Genomic DNA, 17,544 nt, shown 5'->3' on the forward strand with positions numbered 1-17,544 from the left:
GTATACATACTTTTTATTTAATTTTTCAGCAATACTCTAACCTCCTCAAAATGGCTCTTCTTTTCTACTTGGTATACCCAATGAACATAGCTGATTTTCTGTACAAATGCGTTTCGCCTTAATTCAGTGTTTAATTTATTTATTTTCTCTATATTTTGAATGCAATGCTACCACATTTATTGATTATTTTGAATCTAATGTATGTGGGATCCACCTAGATGATCAACAATGTAGTCAATAAATGTGGTATAAATAGCAATACATGCTTGCAAACAAAACCTAGATCGATCAAGCAAGTGTACTCGAATATTAGAGATCAAAAGCAATGGCTAAGATGATGATATCCTCCTCCATGTCCATAATGGTCTTGCTTATGATGATATCGTTATTCCAGAGTGGTTTTGCTATAGAACCTGCTTTAACGAGAGTTGTGAACATAACTAATGACCTGGGGTCGGGGATTGGGTTGATTATTCACTGCAAATCAGCGGACAATGATCTTGGCAAACACGAAGTCCCGTTTCAATCCCACTTTTCATGGAGCTTCAAATCCAATCCCCTTTTTCAAAACACAGAATTCTATTGCTACATGTGGTGGGAAAATGTTAGCGGAAGCTTCGATGTGTACAAAGCTGTTAGAGATGATGAAAGATGTGCAAGTAAGTGTTGGTGGAGCATTAGAACCATTGGAGCCTTTTCTTATAATGAAAACCTAGATAGGTGGGATCTTATGTATATTTGGTAAATGTGAAGTACTATTGTTCAATAAAAAAAAAAAAGGCCAGCACCAGGCCTGGGAGGAATAATATATAAATTGCTTTATTTTGTTATTGAAAATTAGTCCCTCCTCTTGCATACACTTAATTATATCACCCTCATTTTTTTTAATACAAGCAATAGTACGTCTAAACTAAAAGAGAGTGAGGTTTCTCACATACACTACCAATGAGTCATAGGGGTTCGAATATGAGATCATTGGTCTACAAGTCAAAGTCCTTTTTCACTGCGTTAGCAATATCTCCCTCTTTGATTTCAATTTTTTTATTTAATTCCTTTGAAGTTTTAGTATTCTAGTTTTGTCATTCAGATTCTTGAGAGAAACGCTCTGCTATGATATCTATTTTGTCCATGTAAACTCATTTCTTACATAATAGAATGATTGCACATAAATTGTTGTGGAAATCTCTTTCATCGTTTTTTTTTTTTCCTTTATAATTTTTTCTTTTTAAGGAATTTTTTTAAAAAGCACTTTGACTTAATTTTATCATTCCTTCCTAGCTCCTTATAGTATTTGTGTTACAAGTAGTGAATCGTTGTATGTGTGGTTCTCCTATGCTTGCTTGATATGCATATTGTGGTCTGTCAGTTGCAAACATTAAATGGTTCAGTAAATATACAAGTACTTATGGCAATATATATATATATATAATTTTTCTCTAATGCGGATGTCCGCATACTGTTAAAATCCGGGCGTCCCCTTTGCAACTTTTTTTTGCAGTTGGATTGGATTCCTGTCATTCCAAGTGGTCTGCAATTGCAAGTGCTTATATAAACATGTTGCAAGAACCTTGAGAGCAACCAATGGCAGTACTTTCTTCTTCTGCAACTCCACGTTCCCACATGTGCTTTATATGCTTTCTTCTTCTGCATCTGCACATATTCCCAAACCCCAAACCCATGTTTCTTATGTATATTAATATATTGCACTACTACAAAAATTGAAAATGACGACCAGAAAACAATGACGGTAGAACAAAATACCGTCGTTGTGTTTAGAAATATGACAGTAACAGAAAACCGTCGTGGATAAGTAACTTAAACACCTAAAAAATCGAGATCCGCTTGGGTATTTCTAAAACACGACGCACCAAACTTTAAAAGTGTCCTCTTATTTAACAGGTTTTCTTCAGACTTAAACTCTAACCCAAAAACAACGATAGCATGTATGAAGCCACCGACGTAGAAAGTAAAGACGACGATTTACCACAATAGCCGCTGTGTTAACTCCTAGATAAACACGACCAACTGTTCTTAATCAGCGTTGTATAATTTTAATGGAAGCAGCATCGGTATATTACAAATCAGCACTATATTAAAGCCATGTACCACGACGGTAAAGATAAATTTATCGACATATTACACCCCAATGTACTACGACGATATGTATAACACTATTATCGTATAGAGTAGTAGAGAACCACGACACTAGAAGAGTAGATAACAACGTCTAAATTCAAAAATATCCACGTCGTATTTTTACTATATCAAGACGTATTAAGTTAGTACACGACGATGGTCTGTATAAGTTAGTACTAACCACGTCAGTTTGTTTAATGAGCGTCGTATATTATTTTACCAAGTCGTTAAGTGAAAAGTACCGTCATATTCATTCAATTTATACAACTGCCCTTATCTGTAAACCGTCGTCTTCATTTTTATTGCTTTTGAAGATTTTTTTTCTTGGATTTTGGTAGCCTACGATGGTAGATCAACAAAATTACAAGAATGGAGAAAAACCACGACGATTTATATAGAAAACCGTCGTCACAAAGAAATTAAAATGAGATCCCAAGAGGTATGAAATCTTACCAGTGGGAGCTTTGTTCCTCATCATAATTGAACCACCAATGTGAGAAAGGAAATATTTTAGATGTTGATGACGTATGTGTCTTTGTGTCTTTGAGATACACAAAGGCACATACGCATCAAAATCCTGACTATTTGCCTCTAAACCAAACCCCCTAAACTGACGACGGCAAGCTTTGAGAAAGACAATTTGAGAAAGGCAATTTTTTTAAAGTTAACGATGTGTGTGTTTTGGTGTCTGTGAGGACGGCAGGCAAGGGTCTGAACTGAAAATTTGGCCACCAAGGGGCAGAAGAATGCTACTTAATTTCAAGTTGGAACCCTAAGTGAAAATTGAAAGTGAAAGAAAGCGTGAAAAGCCCCAATTTATACAAATAATATCTTTACTAACCACGGCAGTCCTTTTATAAATTGCGTTGTCTAATATTAAAAAATCCACGGCGCTTATTTTTTATTAAGCACAGTATTAACCTAATATACCACGGCAGTAAAAGGAAACTTTTGTCGTGTACAATCATAATCAACCATGTCGGTTTCTACTATCCTAGCATCATTTTAAAGACATACTAGGGTAGTTATTTAGAATATAGCGTCAGGTTGTTTCTACTAACCATGTCAATTTCTTTAGTTATAGCGTCGTTAAAATTATATTCCCATGTCATTAAGTGAGATATACCGTCGTCTTTTTTTTATACGACTGTCCTTTCTGAATACCGTCGTCTTAAATTTGTATTTTTTTTAGATTTAATTTCTGGATTTTAGTAGCCTATGATGGTAGATCAACAAAATGACAAGTACAGAGTAAAACCACGACGATATGTGTTATAATTTTAGGCATTTTATTAAATTAAATCTTGAGAGAAATGTAAATCCAAGAGATATGAAATCTTACCAGTGGGAGCTATGTTCCTCATCACAATCGAACCACCAACATGAGAAAGACAATATTTTGGAAGTAGATGATGTGTGTGCCATCAATATTTTGGACCTTCAAAGAGGTGAGAGAGAGACACACGCACACATCAACTTCCAAACTATTGCCTCCCACTCAAATCCGTAACTTCAAAGATTTAGAGAGAGCCAAGGCCATATGTGGCTTGAGTTAGAGTTGGAACCCTAATAGAAAAGTAAAAGTGAAGAAAAGCCCCAATTTATCTTTACATCCAGGGGTTTATACGTAAATAGAGCGGTGTTATTCATATTAACCATGACAGTGTATTCGTAAATAGAGTCACATCAACCAAAATACTCCTTTGTCGTGTAAAATTGTAAATAACCACGACGATTCATTTTAAACAGACGATGTCTTAACTAAAAATACCACATTAGTAAAAGTAAACTTTTGTCATGTAAAATTCTAAATAACCACGTCGGTTTCGTAATACTCAAAGTCATTTGACTTTATTGTCAACCACGTCGGTTTATAATAAACAAGCGACGTATTAACTCATAATATCACGTCAGCAAAAGTAAACTTTTGTCGTGTAAAACTGTAAATAACCACGTCGGTTTCGAAATTCTAAAAGTCGTTTGGCTTTATTATTAACCACGTCGGTTTCTACTGTTTTGCGTCGTTTTAACAACATACTAGGGCAGTTTTAACAAAACCGTCGTGTTATTGAACTTTACGGTTGTATATAGACTTTTTCGTCATCTAACCTAAATTTTTACGTTCTCTCTAACAGATAAAACATTTCAGTTTCCTCTCAGTTCCCAAAAGCAGCGGCAAGTTTGAATCTCGTCATCTTCCTCGTCTTAGTCTCCAAATCTCTTAAGTTTACGTCGAAAGCGAACTTTCTTTGCACGCCAAAGGTTTTGTCTCTCTCTTTTTTTTTCTTTTTTTTGTTGTCAAAATCATTTCAAGTTTTTTTGGCAAAGGTTTATCTAATTTTGATACCATGAAAGAAAGAGTCTAGAAACAAGACTCCGGTTTTAAAATGACGAAATCTTTCATTGGTTTGAATAATTTCACTAATCTCTCACTCTCACGTCGTGTTAAGATGACAGTTTTGTCTTGTTTATGTCATTTTAATTAACTCCGTGCTATTGCAAATAGCACGACTGTAGTTAATCATCGTTGTGGTGTGATAATTAATACAATGTAAACAAGATAAAACTGTCATCTTATTATGAGACTACAGAAACGATCGTGGGAGAGAGAGATCTGAGAAGTTTTTTTTTCTGTATTCACTCTTAATAAGATGACTGTTTTTTCTTGTTTACGTCGTTTAATTAATCATACCACAACGGTGGTTTACAATCGTCGTGCTAAAAGAAATAGCACGACGGTTGTGTTTTTCTACCAAAGTCTTCTGTCTAATATTACGTCGCTCTTTTTAATTAACCATCGTTTTTTCACTTGCAGGTTTTATTCCTCTCTAAACATGGTTTCGAAATCTCAAAGTAAGGAGGCTCAAGTATCAAAAGGTCAAAGCAAGGACCTTGCAATTTCAAAGGCTCAAATGAATGAAGCCAAAGCACTTCAAAGCAATTCCTCGAAGAAGATGAGACTTACTTCAACCTCTGAGAAAAACCCTAGCTCAACAACATTTGATGAGGAGTCAAAATCTTCTCGTGGTATCAACACAATGAGCCGTGTTGTGAAAAGGAAAATCCAGAAGATTAAACCTGTAGTTGAGTATAATAAAAGGGGCAAACCACATGGCAAGGCTGCTGTTGAGATGCATTCTTACATTGGTGTTTTGGCACGCACCAAAGTCCCTCTTGTGGACAATAAATGGACTCAATTGCCCAAGGATATAAAGGAGCAGATTTGGGAAGCTGTTGAAATGGCTTATGTTGTTGGGCAAGGGGGCAAGAAGATGGTGCTATTGTCTGCCGCCAAAAAATGGAAGGATTTCAAGTCTACCTTAACTAAGAAGTTTATCCTTCCATTCACAAATGACAAGGACAAGTTAAAAGAACCCCCTAAGCTATATAACTTCATAAAGAAATCGCAATGGGATGCCTTTGTACTTCAAGGTTATCCCCAGAATTTGAGGCTGTGCATTCTGAGCAGTCACAGAGAAGGGAAAAATGCGAGTACAACCATAGGTTGTCTCGAAAAGGGTATGTTGGTTTGGAGGACCAATTAGAAGAAACCATGCCTGGTGAAGAAATCAATTGTTCTTTGTTATGAAGCAAGGCAAGAGAAGTTAAAGAGGGAAACATCCTCGATCCAAAGGTTGCAGAGAAAGTAAAATTCATCTTAAGTCTCACTCACTCTGTTCTAAATTTGAAAAACAAAGATTTTCAATTTCATTTAGACATCGTATTTTTTTCTAAACGTCGTTAGAAAAGACACACAATGATGGTTTATATTTACCGTCGTTTCAAACAATATAGGATGTCAGTTTTTTTCAAGAAATCGACGTCTGGATTGAATTACCACGACGGTTTATATTTCTGAGTTAGTCGTTTTATTTTAAAGTTTTACAACAATCTTCATTTACTCACACACACACACACACACACACACTCTCTCTCTCTCTCTCTCTCTCTCTCTCTACAATTGGTTTTTACTCTATTTCTGGTAAAACATACTTCTTTTTGTTAATTTTTTTTATCTCTACATTTGAATTATACGACGGTTTTTTCGTCTACCAAACGACGGAAATTGTTTACTGCCTTTTGAAAAGACGTACTACGTCGGTTTTTTCAAGAATCTGTCTCATTCATTGAAATACCACAACGGTGTAGGTTTTTGATTTAGGGTGGTTTTTATTTTTTATTTTGAACAACTTTCATTTACTCACACACAACTTTTGAATTATAGGACGAATTTTTTTCCAACCGACATTAGAATTTTTACACAACGACGATATTTGTTTACCGCTGTTTGAAATGCAATACTGCGTCAATTCTCCTTTAGTAAATACCACGACGGTTTAGATTTTTTATTTAGGGACATTTTATTTTATCTTCATTTACTTCACACGCACACACACACACACACACACACACACTCTCTCTCTCTCTCTCTCTCTCTCTCTCTCTCTCTCTCTCTCTCTATGCAATTGTTTTTAACTTTACTTCAGGTAAAGGCTTCTGATTTTCTGTGAACTTTTTTTATTGTGCATTTGAATTATACGACTGTTTTTTCTCATGCTGAAGTTATAATTTCTATACAACGACAGTATTAATCACCGCCGTTTGATTTTATATACGACGTCAATTTTATCAAGAAATCGTTGTCTTCACTGAAATTCCACGACGGTTTATATTTTTGAGTTAGTTGTTTTATTTTATATGTTTTACAATCTATTCACTCACTAACATTCTCTCTCTCTCTCTCTCTCTCTCTCTCTCTCTCTCTCTCTCTCTCTCTCTCTCTCTCTCTTTCTCTTTTTTAGGATGATTTAAAAAAACAAGTCTCCAAGGGCACTCTGACTATCTCTTGGAGCAATGATGTTTTGACTTTGGCTTTGGGAACCCCCAAGCATGGTGGGAAAGCCCCAAGTCAATTCTTCAATTTGCCGAGACAACATAGAGTAAAATTTGCCGACAAATTGAAGGAAAGTGTTATGGAGACAGACAGAGAAGAGACCTTGAGGATGGAGGCTAGGACAAAGGAAAGTGTTTTGGAGGCAGTCAGAGCAGAGAGTGAATATATGTTGAAACAATTTAGTCAACTAATAACTAATTTTGATCCCAACATGCTCAAAACTCCAATTACCCCAATTCCTTTATTGCCTCAAAAGCAAAGCCCCAAAAATCCAATGTCTGACAAAGCGACCTACTCGGGTGCCACTAATGTGAGACCCCTTATTTTGGAGGAAGAAAATCCTAAGCATGATGCTGATGCTGCTGAACAACAACAAGATGAAACGGTAAATTCTCTGATACTTGCATTTTTCTGCTTTTTAAATTTTAATTAGACGTCGCTATTTTTCATCTCTGACATTAGAAATTTCAAACAAGGACGGTATATATTTACCGCTGTTTGAAATCTCATAATACGTCTGTTTTGTTAAAGAACCGACATTGTGAGTGAAATACCACGACGCTTTTACTTGTTTTAAAACTATCTTCCCTGCATTTTGCATTTTATTTAGACTTTTTTTCTATGTGACGTTAGAACTTTACATAACGACGGTTTCTGTTTACCATCGTCTTCGTTCTTTACTATGTCGGTTTTTCAAGGAACCATCGTTTGGAGTTAAATACCACGGCAGTTTGTATGGTTTAATTACTGCGATTTTTTTTACCTGTTTTACGAGCCATCTTCACTGCATTTTGCATTTTATTTAGACGATCATTTTATAGTTTTGTGACATTAGAACTTGTACACAACAACGGTTTTTATTTACCGTCATCTCCATTCTTTACTACATCGGTTTTTTCAAAGGAACACGACGGTTTGGATGGTTAAGTTAGTGTCCTTTGTTTTACTTTTGTACAAGCTATCTTATATTTCTTTCTTTATTTATTGAAACAGGATTTCTCAAAGCTAGACTTGCCACCTCCTCTCTTAGCCCTATGCCAATATGACGAGACAAAGTTGGAGGCTTTGAACGAAACCTTGAGAATTAAAATTCCAGCCAAAGTGTTTAGGTGTGAGCGTGATACCTTCATCTTGCATGAATATATTTTTTCAGCTTGCATCCATGGTTGAGATCGGAGCCACAGTGATTGTAGTCAAGGTCTAAAATATCGATGGTATCGGAAATATCGGTAGTCCAAAAACACGAAAATTTCGATGGAAATATCGGGATATTATCGATATGGATAAAAATTGAATAAAAACCTTGGAAATTGTAAGAAAAACTTGGAAATTTTTATTGAAACTTTGGAGGATGTTTATTTAGTCAATTATCTATTAGTTTATCACAAAAAAAATTGGAATGAAATGCATTGCATGATGGGTTTAACTGATTGAAGTTGATTATATAGCGAGCTGACAAACAATGTGAGTGTAGAAAATGTGTAGTAATTAAGGAAAGAATATTAAATACACCATAATGTGTAGTAATTATATATAATGATTTACCACAATATTTTACACTTTATACATTGCATGGTAAGATACATGAGTGACTTAGTACCACATAGAGTTCTTATGAGGTTTAAATTTTTCACTATCCTCATCATCTTTATGTGTAGAGTAAGTGTATTATGAAGAGTAGTCATCAAATGATAAATCCCCAAAATAGTTTTGCATGTAATTGTTAACATGCCACCCATATGGATCTGAGTTGGTTGACGTTGTCCATAAGGAAAATCATTTGAAGATTGAGTCTCGGATTCTTTCCATGAGCTGCTCGATTCTATCTCAAAAGGAAAGGTCAAAGACTCACATTCTCATGTGAAAATCTAATTCTTGCAAGGAAAGAAAACAATATAAATGTACATATTTTAGCATATTATCACAAAAACATAAGTAACATGATGGTTAAGGTGTTGGAGAAGTGAAATGCTAGGGGTTTGAATCCCCTTTGTGTGTGCGCTTTGTGTTGTTTTTCATTACATCGATATTATAGTGATATTTTGACAAAATATTGCTGAAGTGTGAGCAAAATTATCGACATTGATATTTTCTGATATTATTGTCGATATTATCGATATTTATACGATATGTGTATGGATACGTTCCGAAATATCCGTGACTCGAAAAAACGATAATATCCTCGATATTTCGTTGATATTTTAGACTATGATTGCAATATACATGAGGTAAACCTAAAAATCCAATTTTCATTTTATATTTCTCTTTCTTTAAAATTAAAAAACTCATTTGATGACAGGACCTGACCCAAATTTCACTCTGAAATTTGAGCCGAACTCTATGCGTGTTCGACACCTGGCAAGTGCCAGGCACACTTGACCAAATTGACCTTCTAACTAAGACTCGACAATCTTTTTCAAGTTTGACTTATGCCAAAAATTCGGTAGAGTCTCCCCTGTATAAAGCTTGTTTCCCAAAACATTTCACCTGTACAACATGCAATTCAAATATCCACAACCGTTCAGCATGCACAATGTTAGAACACACACAACCAACAACAAATCTTTATGGCCTCAGGCCTTACAGAAAACCCTAAGGAAATTGCAGAGCAATACTAATCTGATCCACCTATAAATTCTCTCCACCTAGGCGTACCCCCATTTCTGATTCGCCAATTCCTTTAATACCGTCAATTCCATATATGCCATCAATTCCACATATCCGTCAATTCCAATAATAATCCGTCAATTCCAATGTTAGTCCGTAAATTCCAATGTTAGTCCGTCAATTTCATCCTTGCAGGTCTCGGAACCATAAAGTTAACCGAGCCGCATTCCTCGCAGGTCTCAGATATAACACTTCAATCTGAGCCGCAATCCTCGCAGGTCTCAAAGATAAATAGATTGGTTCTCAACTAAACTTAAAATATATATATATACATATACTAAACACTTGGCTAATTTGTTAACTATCTCGATCTCTGCTTAGAATACCATTCCAATATTATATTTATACTCCTACCACACAATTAACCATATGAACATATATAAACAGGTGATAAATAAACAGATAATTAAATACTCATCTTGAAATCACATAAAATCATGAAGTTAAAACCATAACTAAACCAAATGAACACTCGCACACACATGAGCTTTCTAAAAGCTCAACCATATCCTATGGAGCTCATCCTCATTATTTAATCCAAAGTCCTGGCCTTGGGCTCCTAGAAGTGCGTGCATTGTATTTGAAGTCATTCTCAAGCCTATGTAAGCATTTCCAATGATTAGAACGGTCTAGGAGTGCCTCGGGACTCAAAAAGCGATAAGTCCCAAAAAGTCAACCAGGGACCCCGTGGGGTCCACGACCTCAAAATTTCGATCCAAGAGTTCCTAGAGGTCTTACCATGCTAAGGACACATGTCTCGAGAGTTTGGTCTCGATCGGACGGTCAGACTACTCACGATTGCACGATCGGACGGTTACTGTAAACCTAGCCCTAGGGTTGGCTTTTTCGGAGTATCCAAGACTCCAATTTCCGATCCGTTGAATCCTACACGATTCGGGAATTTTCTAGCTTGACATATACAAGAATAACTACGATCCAATGGTTCAAATGTATCAAACTCGGAAATCGCACAATATGTGAGATCCGATCGGGGCTCAAACGTTGTCCAAATTGAGATCCATGAATCCCTACGCGCTCGTGACAACACGAGGATCATTCTAAGACTGAGAGTTACCTCACTATGTGGCCCACGTGCCGCCGCACGCGCTGGCAGCGCATGGGTGCCTTGATCAATTTTCGGCAGCCGGAAATACTCCAAACCGCCAGCCCAAACTCCTATCCTGGGTATAACACCCTATTTGGAACCACTTTTGTTCTTGGACCTACCTCGAAAAATGACCAGAAGTGGCCGGAATCTCATCCCGAAATCCGGCCAAATTTTGGGTTATAAATCGAGTTGCCTACACTAGAAATTGATCAAATTCTACCCAACCATCAGCTAGAACACATCAAAAGGATGCAAAAACATACCAAATTCGAAGACAATGGTGGCCGGAGGTGTCCGAACGAGCTCCACGAAATTCCGTCAAAAACTGTCCAAACCGCCCTGTTTCATGGCGGTTTCCGGCGACCAATAAGGCGGATCGAGGCTGATATGGGCTGGGAATACAAGAGGGACGTGTGGTGGTTCTAACAGGACTGGTTTTCCTTCGATTGGTGGCCGGAGTTAAGAGATATCACCTTTGGAAGTCAGCTGGTCGAGCTCCCAAACTGCAGAAAATCTGGGTTTTTAAAAAACTGAACTTCGAATTATTTATGGTTATGCCACTGAACTTCTTTTAATCGTCATTTCTTCGTTACAATCCCGATTCGAGTCCACTACGTGTCTACGGACTCGTTTCGATGTGCTCTACGCAATGGTCCAATCGAAATTTCTAAATTCATTCCCGAACTTAAAATGACCTTTTTGCCCCTTCTTAATATTAAATAATATTTTAATTTCTCAAAAACCTTAATTAATTCAAATTTATTTTAATGTTTATTTCAATTTATTCCTCATTTAAATTTATTCTTATTTTAATTATTTTAACACTTTTTCGGACCGAGATGTAACAATTTTACCAAAGTCTCCCCGGTCAACAAGTCACCATTTTCTCTAATAATTTATTATAGGGGCAAAATTATCTTTTCTCAGAATAAATTAATAACTAAAAATTAATTTATGATCGGGTTCTTACACTAAAAACTGACGTCTCATTATTACAATTCACCGTCGTCTTATGATAGATGGAAATAAAACATCGACAGCAAATTTTAAAAATGACATGTACCTGAAAAAACACGTCGGTTTATTTATAAAACTGAAGTCTACAATATATTTTTAGGGAAAGCAATAATCCAGTTTAAAAATACTAAAATATTTTGTACCGAAATACCACGACCGTTAAAAACAACAGATAAACGTCTTAAATAACCTACAACGGCGGTAAATTTTCAACGGAGGACATTGTAGGCTTTAAACAACGTCGGTAACTACGTGAAAGATGACGTTGTTAAAATAACCGACGTCGGTTATTCAAAACATATAGACGTTTTAAGTATTAAAGATGACGGTTAGTTCATAAGAAGCGAAGTTGTAAATCATAAAAAACGTCGGTGCTTAAATTGCTGACATCTAAATGAACTTGTAAATGCATGCAATATCGGTTATATACACGTGTCATTTCATATTAATATGACTTTTATATTGTATTTAATTCCTGATATTCATAATAAATTCATAAAAAATCCCAAAAAATAAACCGATAACTACCATGCACTCATTGAAAGATTGTCTTTCCCCTAGAGCTTTTAAAAATGTAATTTTATAAATAAAAAATTATTGTATTTAATTCCTAATATTCATAATAAATTAAAAAAAAAATCCAAAAAATAAACAGACAATGTCTTCCCCCTAAAGGTTTGAAACCTGAAATTTTAGTTTTCAAAATTACAAGTGATAATGAAAGTCAAAAAATTTAGAGACAGCACAATAGTCCTTATACTTTCATAACATAACCCTAAGGTTTATGTGATCCATTGGTGGCCAAAAATACAAATAAATGAAATCCTAATTTTAGCCTACTAATATAGAAGGCATTGTTGCAAGGAGTCCGTAGCAATTTTCGATTTATTTTCTCATACTTGTGTATTTTTTTTATAATTCTTGTAAAATTTAGGGTTTAGGGTATATTAAAACGACGCCGATTTTCCCTCCACTGTTTTTGGTCAATTACACGCGTTCGAATCCTAGGAAACCCAAAGCACACCTAATTATTTAATATTTAAGACGTTGGTTTTTTCAAGAAGCAACGTGAAAACAATTTACTACGGCATTTCCCTAAAGATACCGACGTAGTAAATATTTACAACGTCATTAAATTTAATAAACCGTCGTCATAGGCCTTTATCAAACGTCATCATGTATGTATTTTCCATCGTCTTTAAAAAACGCAGTCCTTTGAAATTTTTCACCGCAATCTAAAATTTTCAGAATTCCCCTTAACCCAAAAATTTGTCTTAAAGTTTTCGCTCTCTCTCAAAGCATTGGTTATATTCTCTGAGCACTCGCTCAATATCCATGTAAGTTTAGGGTTTATTTAATGATATTGCACGGCTTCTTAAATTAATAAATGATTTCGTTGGTTTTGGTAGCTATGGGTGCTTAATATATGTTTTGGGAGCTATGGGTGCTTAATATATGTTTTGGGAGCTATGGGTTCTTAATATATGTTTTGGGAGCTACGGGTTCTTAATATATATTTTGGTGTTTGCATGCTTGTCATAATAACTCTCTGTTATGGGTTCTTATATGTTTGTTTGGCTATGGGTTCTTGGAAAACCATTGGGAATTGGAGATTTAGGCTGTAGGTATTTGTAACCTACGACAACGATTGATGGACCAAATCGTCGTCTAAATTTTCATTATAAGTCGGTTGTTCATTTACTCCCGTCGTCTGAACTTTTTTTGTATTTCGTAGCCTAAAGATGACTGTTTCTACACTAACCGTCGTCTTTATGCTACCTAACCAGAACTTGTTCATTAAATTCTGGATTTAGGTTGCCTAAAGACGACAGTATCTCCAATAACCGTCGTCTTAATCTACATGAACCCAGAACATTGTTCTTCAAAAAAGAAATACAAATTTCTAGGTTTGAGTAGCCCAAAGACGACGGTAATTCGATATGTCATTGTCTGAATTGCTGTAACATGACGATTATTTTGTAAATACTATCGTCTTATTCTTTTTCTTTTTTTTCAATTTATTCTCTGCTATGTGAATATAGTGGTGTTTTATTGCTGATTTTTTGAATTTATTATATATATGATTTTAGTGTGTGAGATGGATAAGTCATGGATGCATGCGGATAGAAGATCGAAGGCATATGATTAGGGATGGAAGGATTTTTGAATTTTGCTATAGAAAATCTTGGAAATACAACTCATATTCATTGTCCATGTGTTAAATGTGGGAATATTCAATTGTTTGGGGTTGGAATTATAAGGGACCACTTATACTTTAATGGAATTGACCAAAGCTATAAGATTTGGACATGGCACAGAGAACCTTGGGAATGGACTACTAATGCAAGTAGAAATGTGGAAGAAGATGAGCAAAGTAGGTTCAGTTTTGTTTCTGAAGAATTAGGGAAGGATGATAATGATTTAGGTGATATTGGATCTTATCCTTATGAGTTTGCCAATGTGATTGGGGATGGAGATCAACCCTTGTACCCTGGTTGCAGTAACTACACGAAGTTGTCGGCTTTGGTGAAGTTATATAATTTGAAAGCAAAACATGGGATGAGTGATGTTTGTTTTACAGAATTATTGATACTTCAAGGAGATTTGCTTCCAGAACGAAATACACTACCTTCCTCTATGTACGAGGCAAAAAAGACTTTGTTTGCTTTGGGGATGAGTTATGAGATAATCCATGCATGCCCCAATGACTGCATCTTGTATAGGAAAAATTATGAAGATTCAACTAATTGAACTACTTGTGGTATCTCAATGTGGAAGGAAAGCAGAGATTCAATCTTGAAAGAGGGTGGGCCAACGTAGGTGGTGTGATATTTTCCACCAAACTTGTTGATGATAAATGGCCCGAGTTTGGTAAAGAGCCGAGAAACTTGAGATTGGCTCTCTCATCTGATGGATTCAATCCCCACAGTTCTTTAAGTAGCAGATACAGTTGTTGGCCAGTTATCTTAGTTACATATAATCTCCCACCATGGCTATGCATGAAACGGAAGTTCATGATATAGACGTCTACTTAGAGCCTTTGATCGATGATTTAAAATCTCTATGGGATGGGATTAGAAGAGTGTATGATGCACACATGGGAGAATACTTTACACTCAGAGGTTTATTACTATGGACAATTAATGATTTTCCTGCCTGTGGGAACTTATCTGGTTGTGTTGTTAAAGGATATAAAGCTTGTCCAATATGCAGTGATGATACACCTAGTCACAGGTTGAAAAATGGCTACAAAATTTGTTACATCGGGCATAGAAAATGGTTACCAATCAATCATCCATATCGGAGGCAGCGTGCAGCTTTTAATGGGAAACTTGAATATGGCACGCCTCTCGAGCCATTAATCAGAGAAGAAGTGTTGCAAATGGTTGAAGGTATTAATTACAAATGGGGCTCGAAAAATGGGGGAAGTGTTGGTGAGAATGATGGTGATAGAGTTTGTGGGAAGAAGAAATCAAAATTATTTGATCTCGAGTATTGAAAATACCTTCCTGTGAGGCATGTCCTAGATGTTATGCACATTGAGAAGACTGTTTGCGATAGTATCATTGGTACATTGCTAGCGAACCCTGAAAAAATAAAGATGGAATTGTTGCTCGGTTAGATTTATTAAACATAGGGGTTAAAACTAACCCGAGTATGGAGAAAGACGTACTCGCTTGCCTCCAGGGCCTTGGAATTTTTCAAGAGCAGAGAAGAGAGCGGTTTGCAATTCTTTATATGGTATGAAGGCCCCTGAAGGTTATTGTTCAAATATAAAAAAATCTTGTATCTTTAAAAGATTCAAGACTTCTTGGCCTTAAATCTCTTGATTGCCATACCTTGATGCAACAATTGCTCCCTGTGACAATTCATTCTGTTTTGGAGAAGCCTATAAGGTATGCAATAACTTGATTGTGCTTATTCTTCAATGCTATATGTGCAAAGACGGTAGATGTTTCCAAGCTAGATAAGTTGGAAGAAGATGTAGTAGTTACTTTGTCTTTGCTTGAGAAATACTTTCCCCTTCATTCTTTGATATCATGGTTCATCTAATAGTACAAATTGTCAGAGAAGTTCGTCTATGTGGGCCAGTTTATTTTAGATGGATGTATCCATTTGAAAGATATATGAAAGTGCTAAAGGGGTATGTTCAGAACCGTACTCGTCCCGAAGGTTGCATTGCTGAGCGGTATATAGCTGAAGAAGCTGTAGAGTTTTGCACCGAGCATTTATCTAATGTTAGTACAGTTGGAGTGCCATCAAACCAGAAGATGGGAGTTTCAAAGCCATTATCAGGTTGCACAGTGAGCTTAGTTGATCGGGACCTGTTGAACCAGGCACATTTATATGTCTTGGAGAATACGGAGGAAGTCTTACCTTATATCGAGTATGAGTTTTATTCTTTAAGTAGCCATTTTAAATATTATTCCTTATGTTTATCTTATATACAAGGGACTCTAATGCTTGATTTTTTTCGTGTCAATGTAGGGAACATATGATGTTTATCAAGACCACTTATCTAAAGTTTAGAAAGAGAACAAAGTGGCTGCAAGATAAGCACAATAGCACTTTCATTCAATGGCTACACTTTAAGGTATATGTTCTATGTTAGATTGAATTAAGATATATGATTAATTTGCAGGTCAAAGTGAACTTGGGGAAGAGAATAATGGCGTATCAAAAAATTTGAGGTGGCTAGCAGCTGGTCCAAGCATGGCAGTGCCATCATATAGGAGCTATCTTATTCATGGTGTTAAATTTAACACCGAGGCACAAGATGATGTGCAAACTGTTCAAAATAGTGGAGTTTATTTACTTGCACATACTATGCAAGTTGCTAGTGACAAGGATAAAAACCCTATTGTCTCCAATATGGGTTTTTATGGTGTCACTCAAGAAATTTAGGACCTTGACTTCCAAAAGTTTAGAATCCCAGTCTTGAGGTGTGATTGGATAGATAACATTTTGGGCCTTGTAGTCGACGAACTTGGATTTACCCTTGTAGATCTAAGTAAAATTGGACATAGGAATGACCAATTTGTTATGGCTTCTCAAGTCAAAAAAGTAATTTTTGTTGACGACCCAATGCATCGTGGTTGGTCAGTAGTGTTATCAATGCCGAATAGAGAATATAATGATGTTATTGGTGCTGAGGTGCTAGGTGATATTAGAATTGAGTGTGAGCCATTTACTAGAGGGATACCAAATGTTGACACATTTGATGACCTAGTGGGTGAGTTTGGGAGTGAAAATATTAGAGATGGGTGTGAAGATATATGGATTAATTGTAATGTATGACATTAGTTATACAGTTAATTGTATGACATTAATTAATAGCTCTATATATCGTTTTAATTCTGATCACATTTTCATTATGTAGGCTTTGGTACACGATAAATTAAAATACTGGGTTCAAGGTGTAAAATACGACCGTCCAGTTAAAAAAATCTCAAAAACAAACATCTAAAACATAACCAACGTCGTATTTTTACAAACGACATGGAATGACAGTGCAAAAGACCGTAAAGAAATAAAAACCGCCATTTGAAAAAGAAAACATGTCAGTTAATTAAAATTAAATTACACGCGTCTAATAGATATTACCAACAACGATAGTTATGAAAATAATGGACGTCGTCAATTTAAGAATACCACAACGAAAAAATGCACCAACCGACGAATTTTGGGAAACACTACTTCCACCGCTTAATAATTACCGTCA

General features: G+C 35.8%; 1 protein-coding gene across 1 annotated transcript; it reads left to right on the forward strand.

The window, feature by feature from the left end:
- Window positions 4,971–5,681, forward strand: LOC18780761. The gene has a single exon (XM_020562435.1). The coding sequence runs from the start codon at window positions 4,971–4,973 to the stop codon at window positions 5,679–5,681; it is 711 nt and encodes a 236-aa protein (XP_020418024.1).

Source organism: Prunus persica, chromosome G4 (genome assembly GCF_000346465.2).
Source record: "Prunus persica cultivar Lovell chromosome G4, Prunus_persica_NCBIv2, whole genome shotgun sequence".
NCBI lineage: Eukaryota > Viridiplantae > Streptophyta > Magnoliopsida > Rosales > Rosaceae > Prunus > Prunus persica.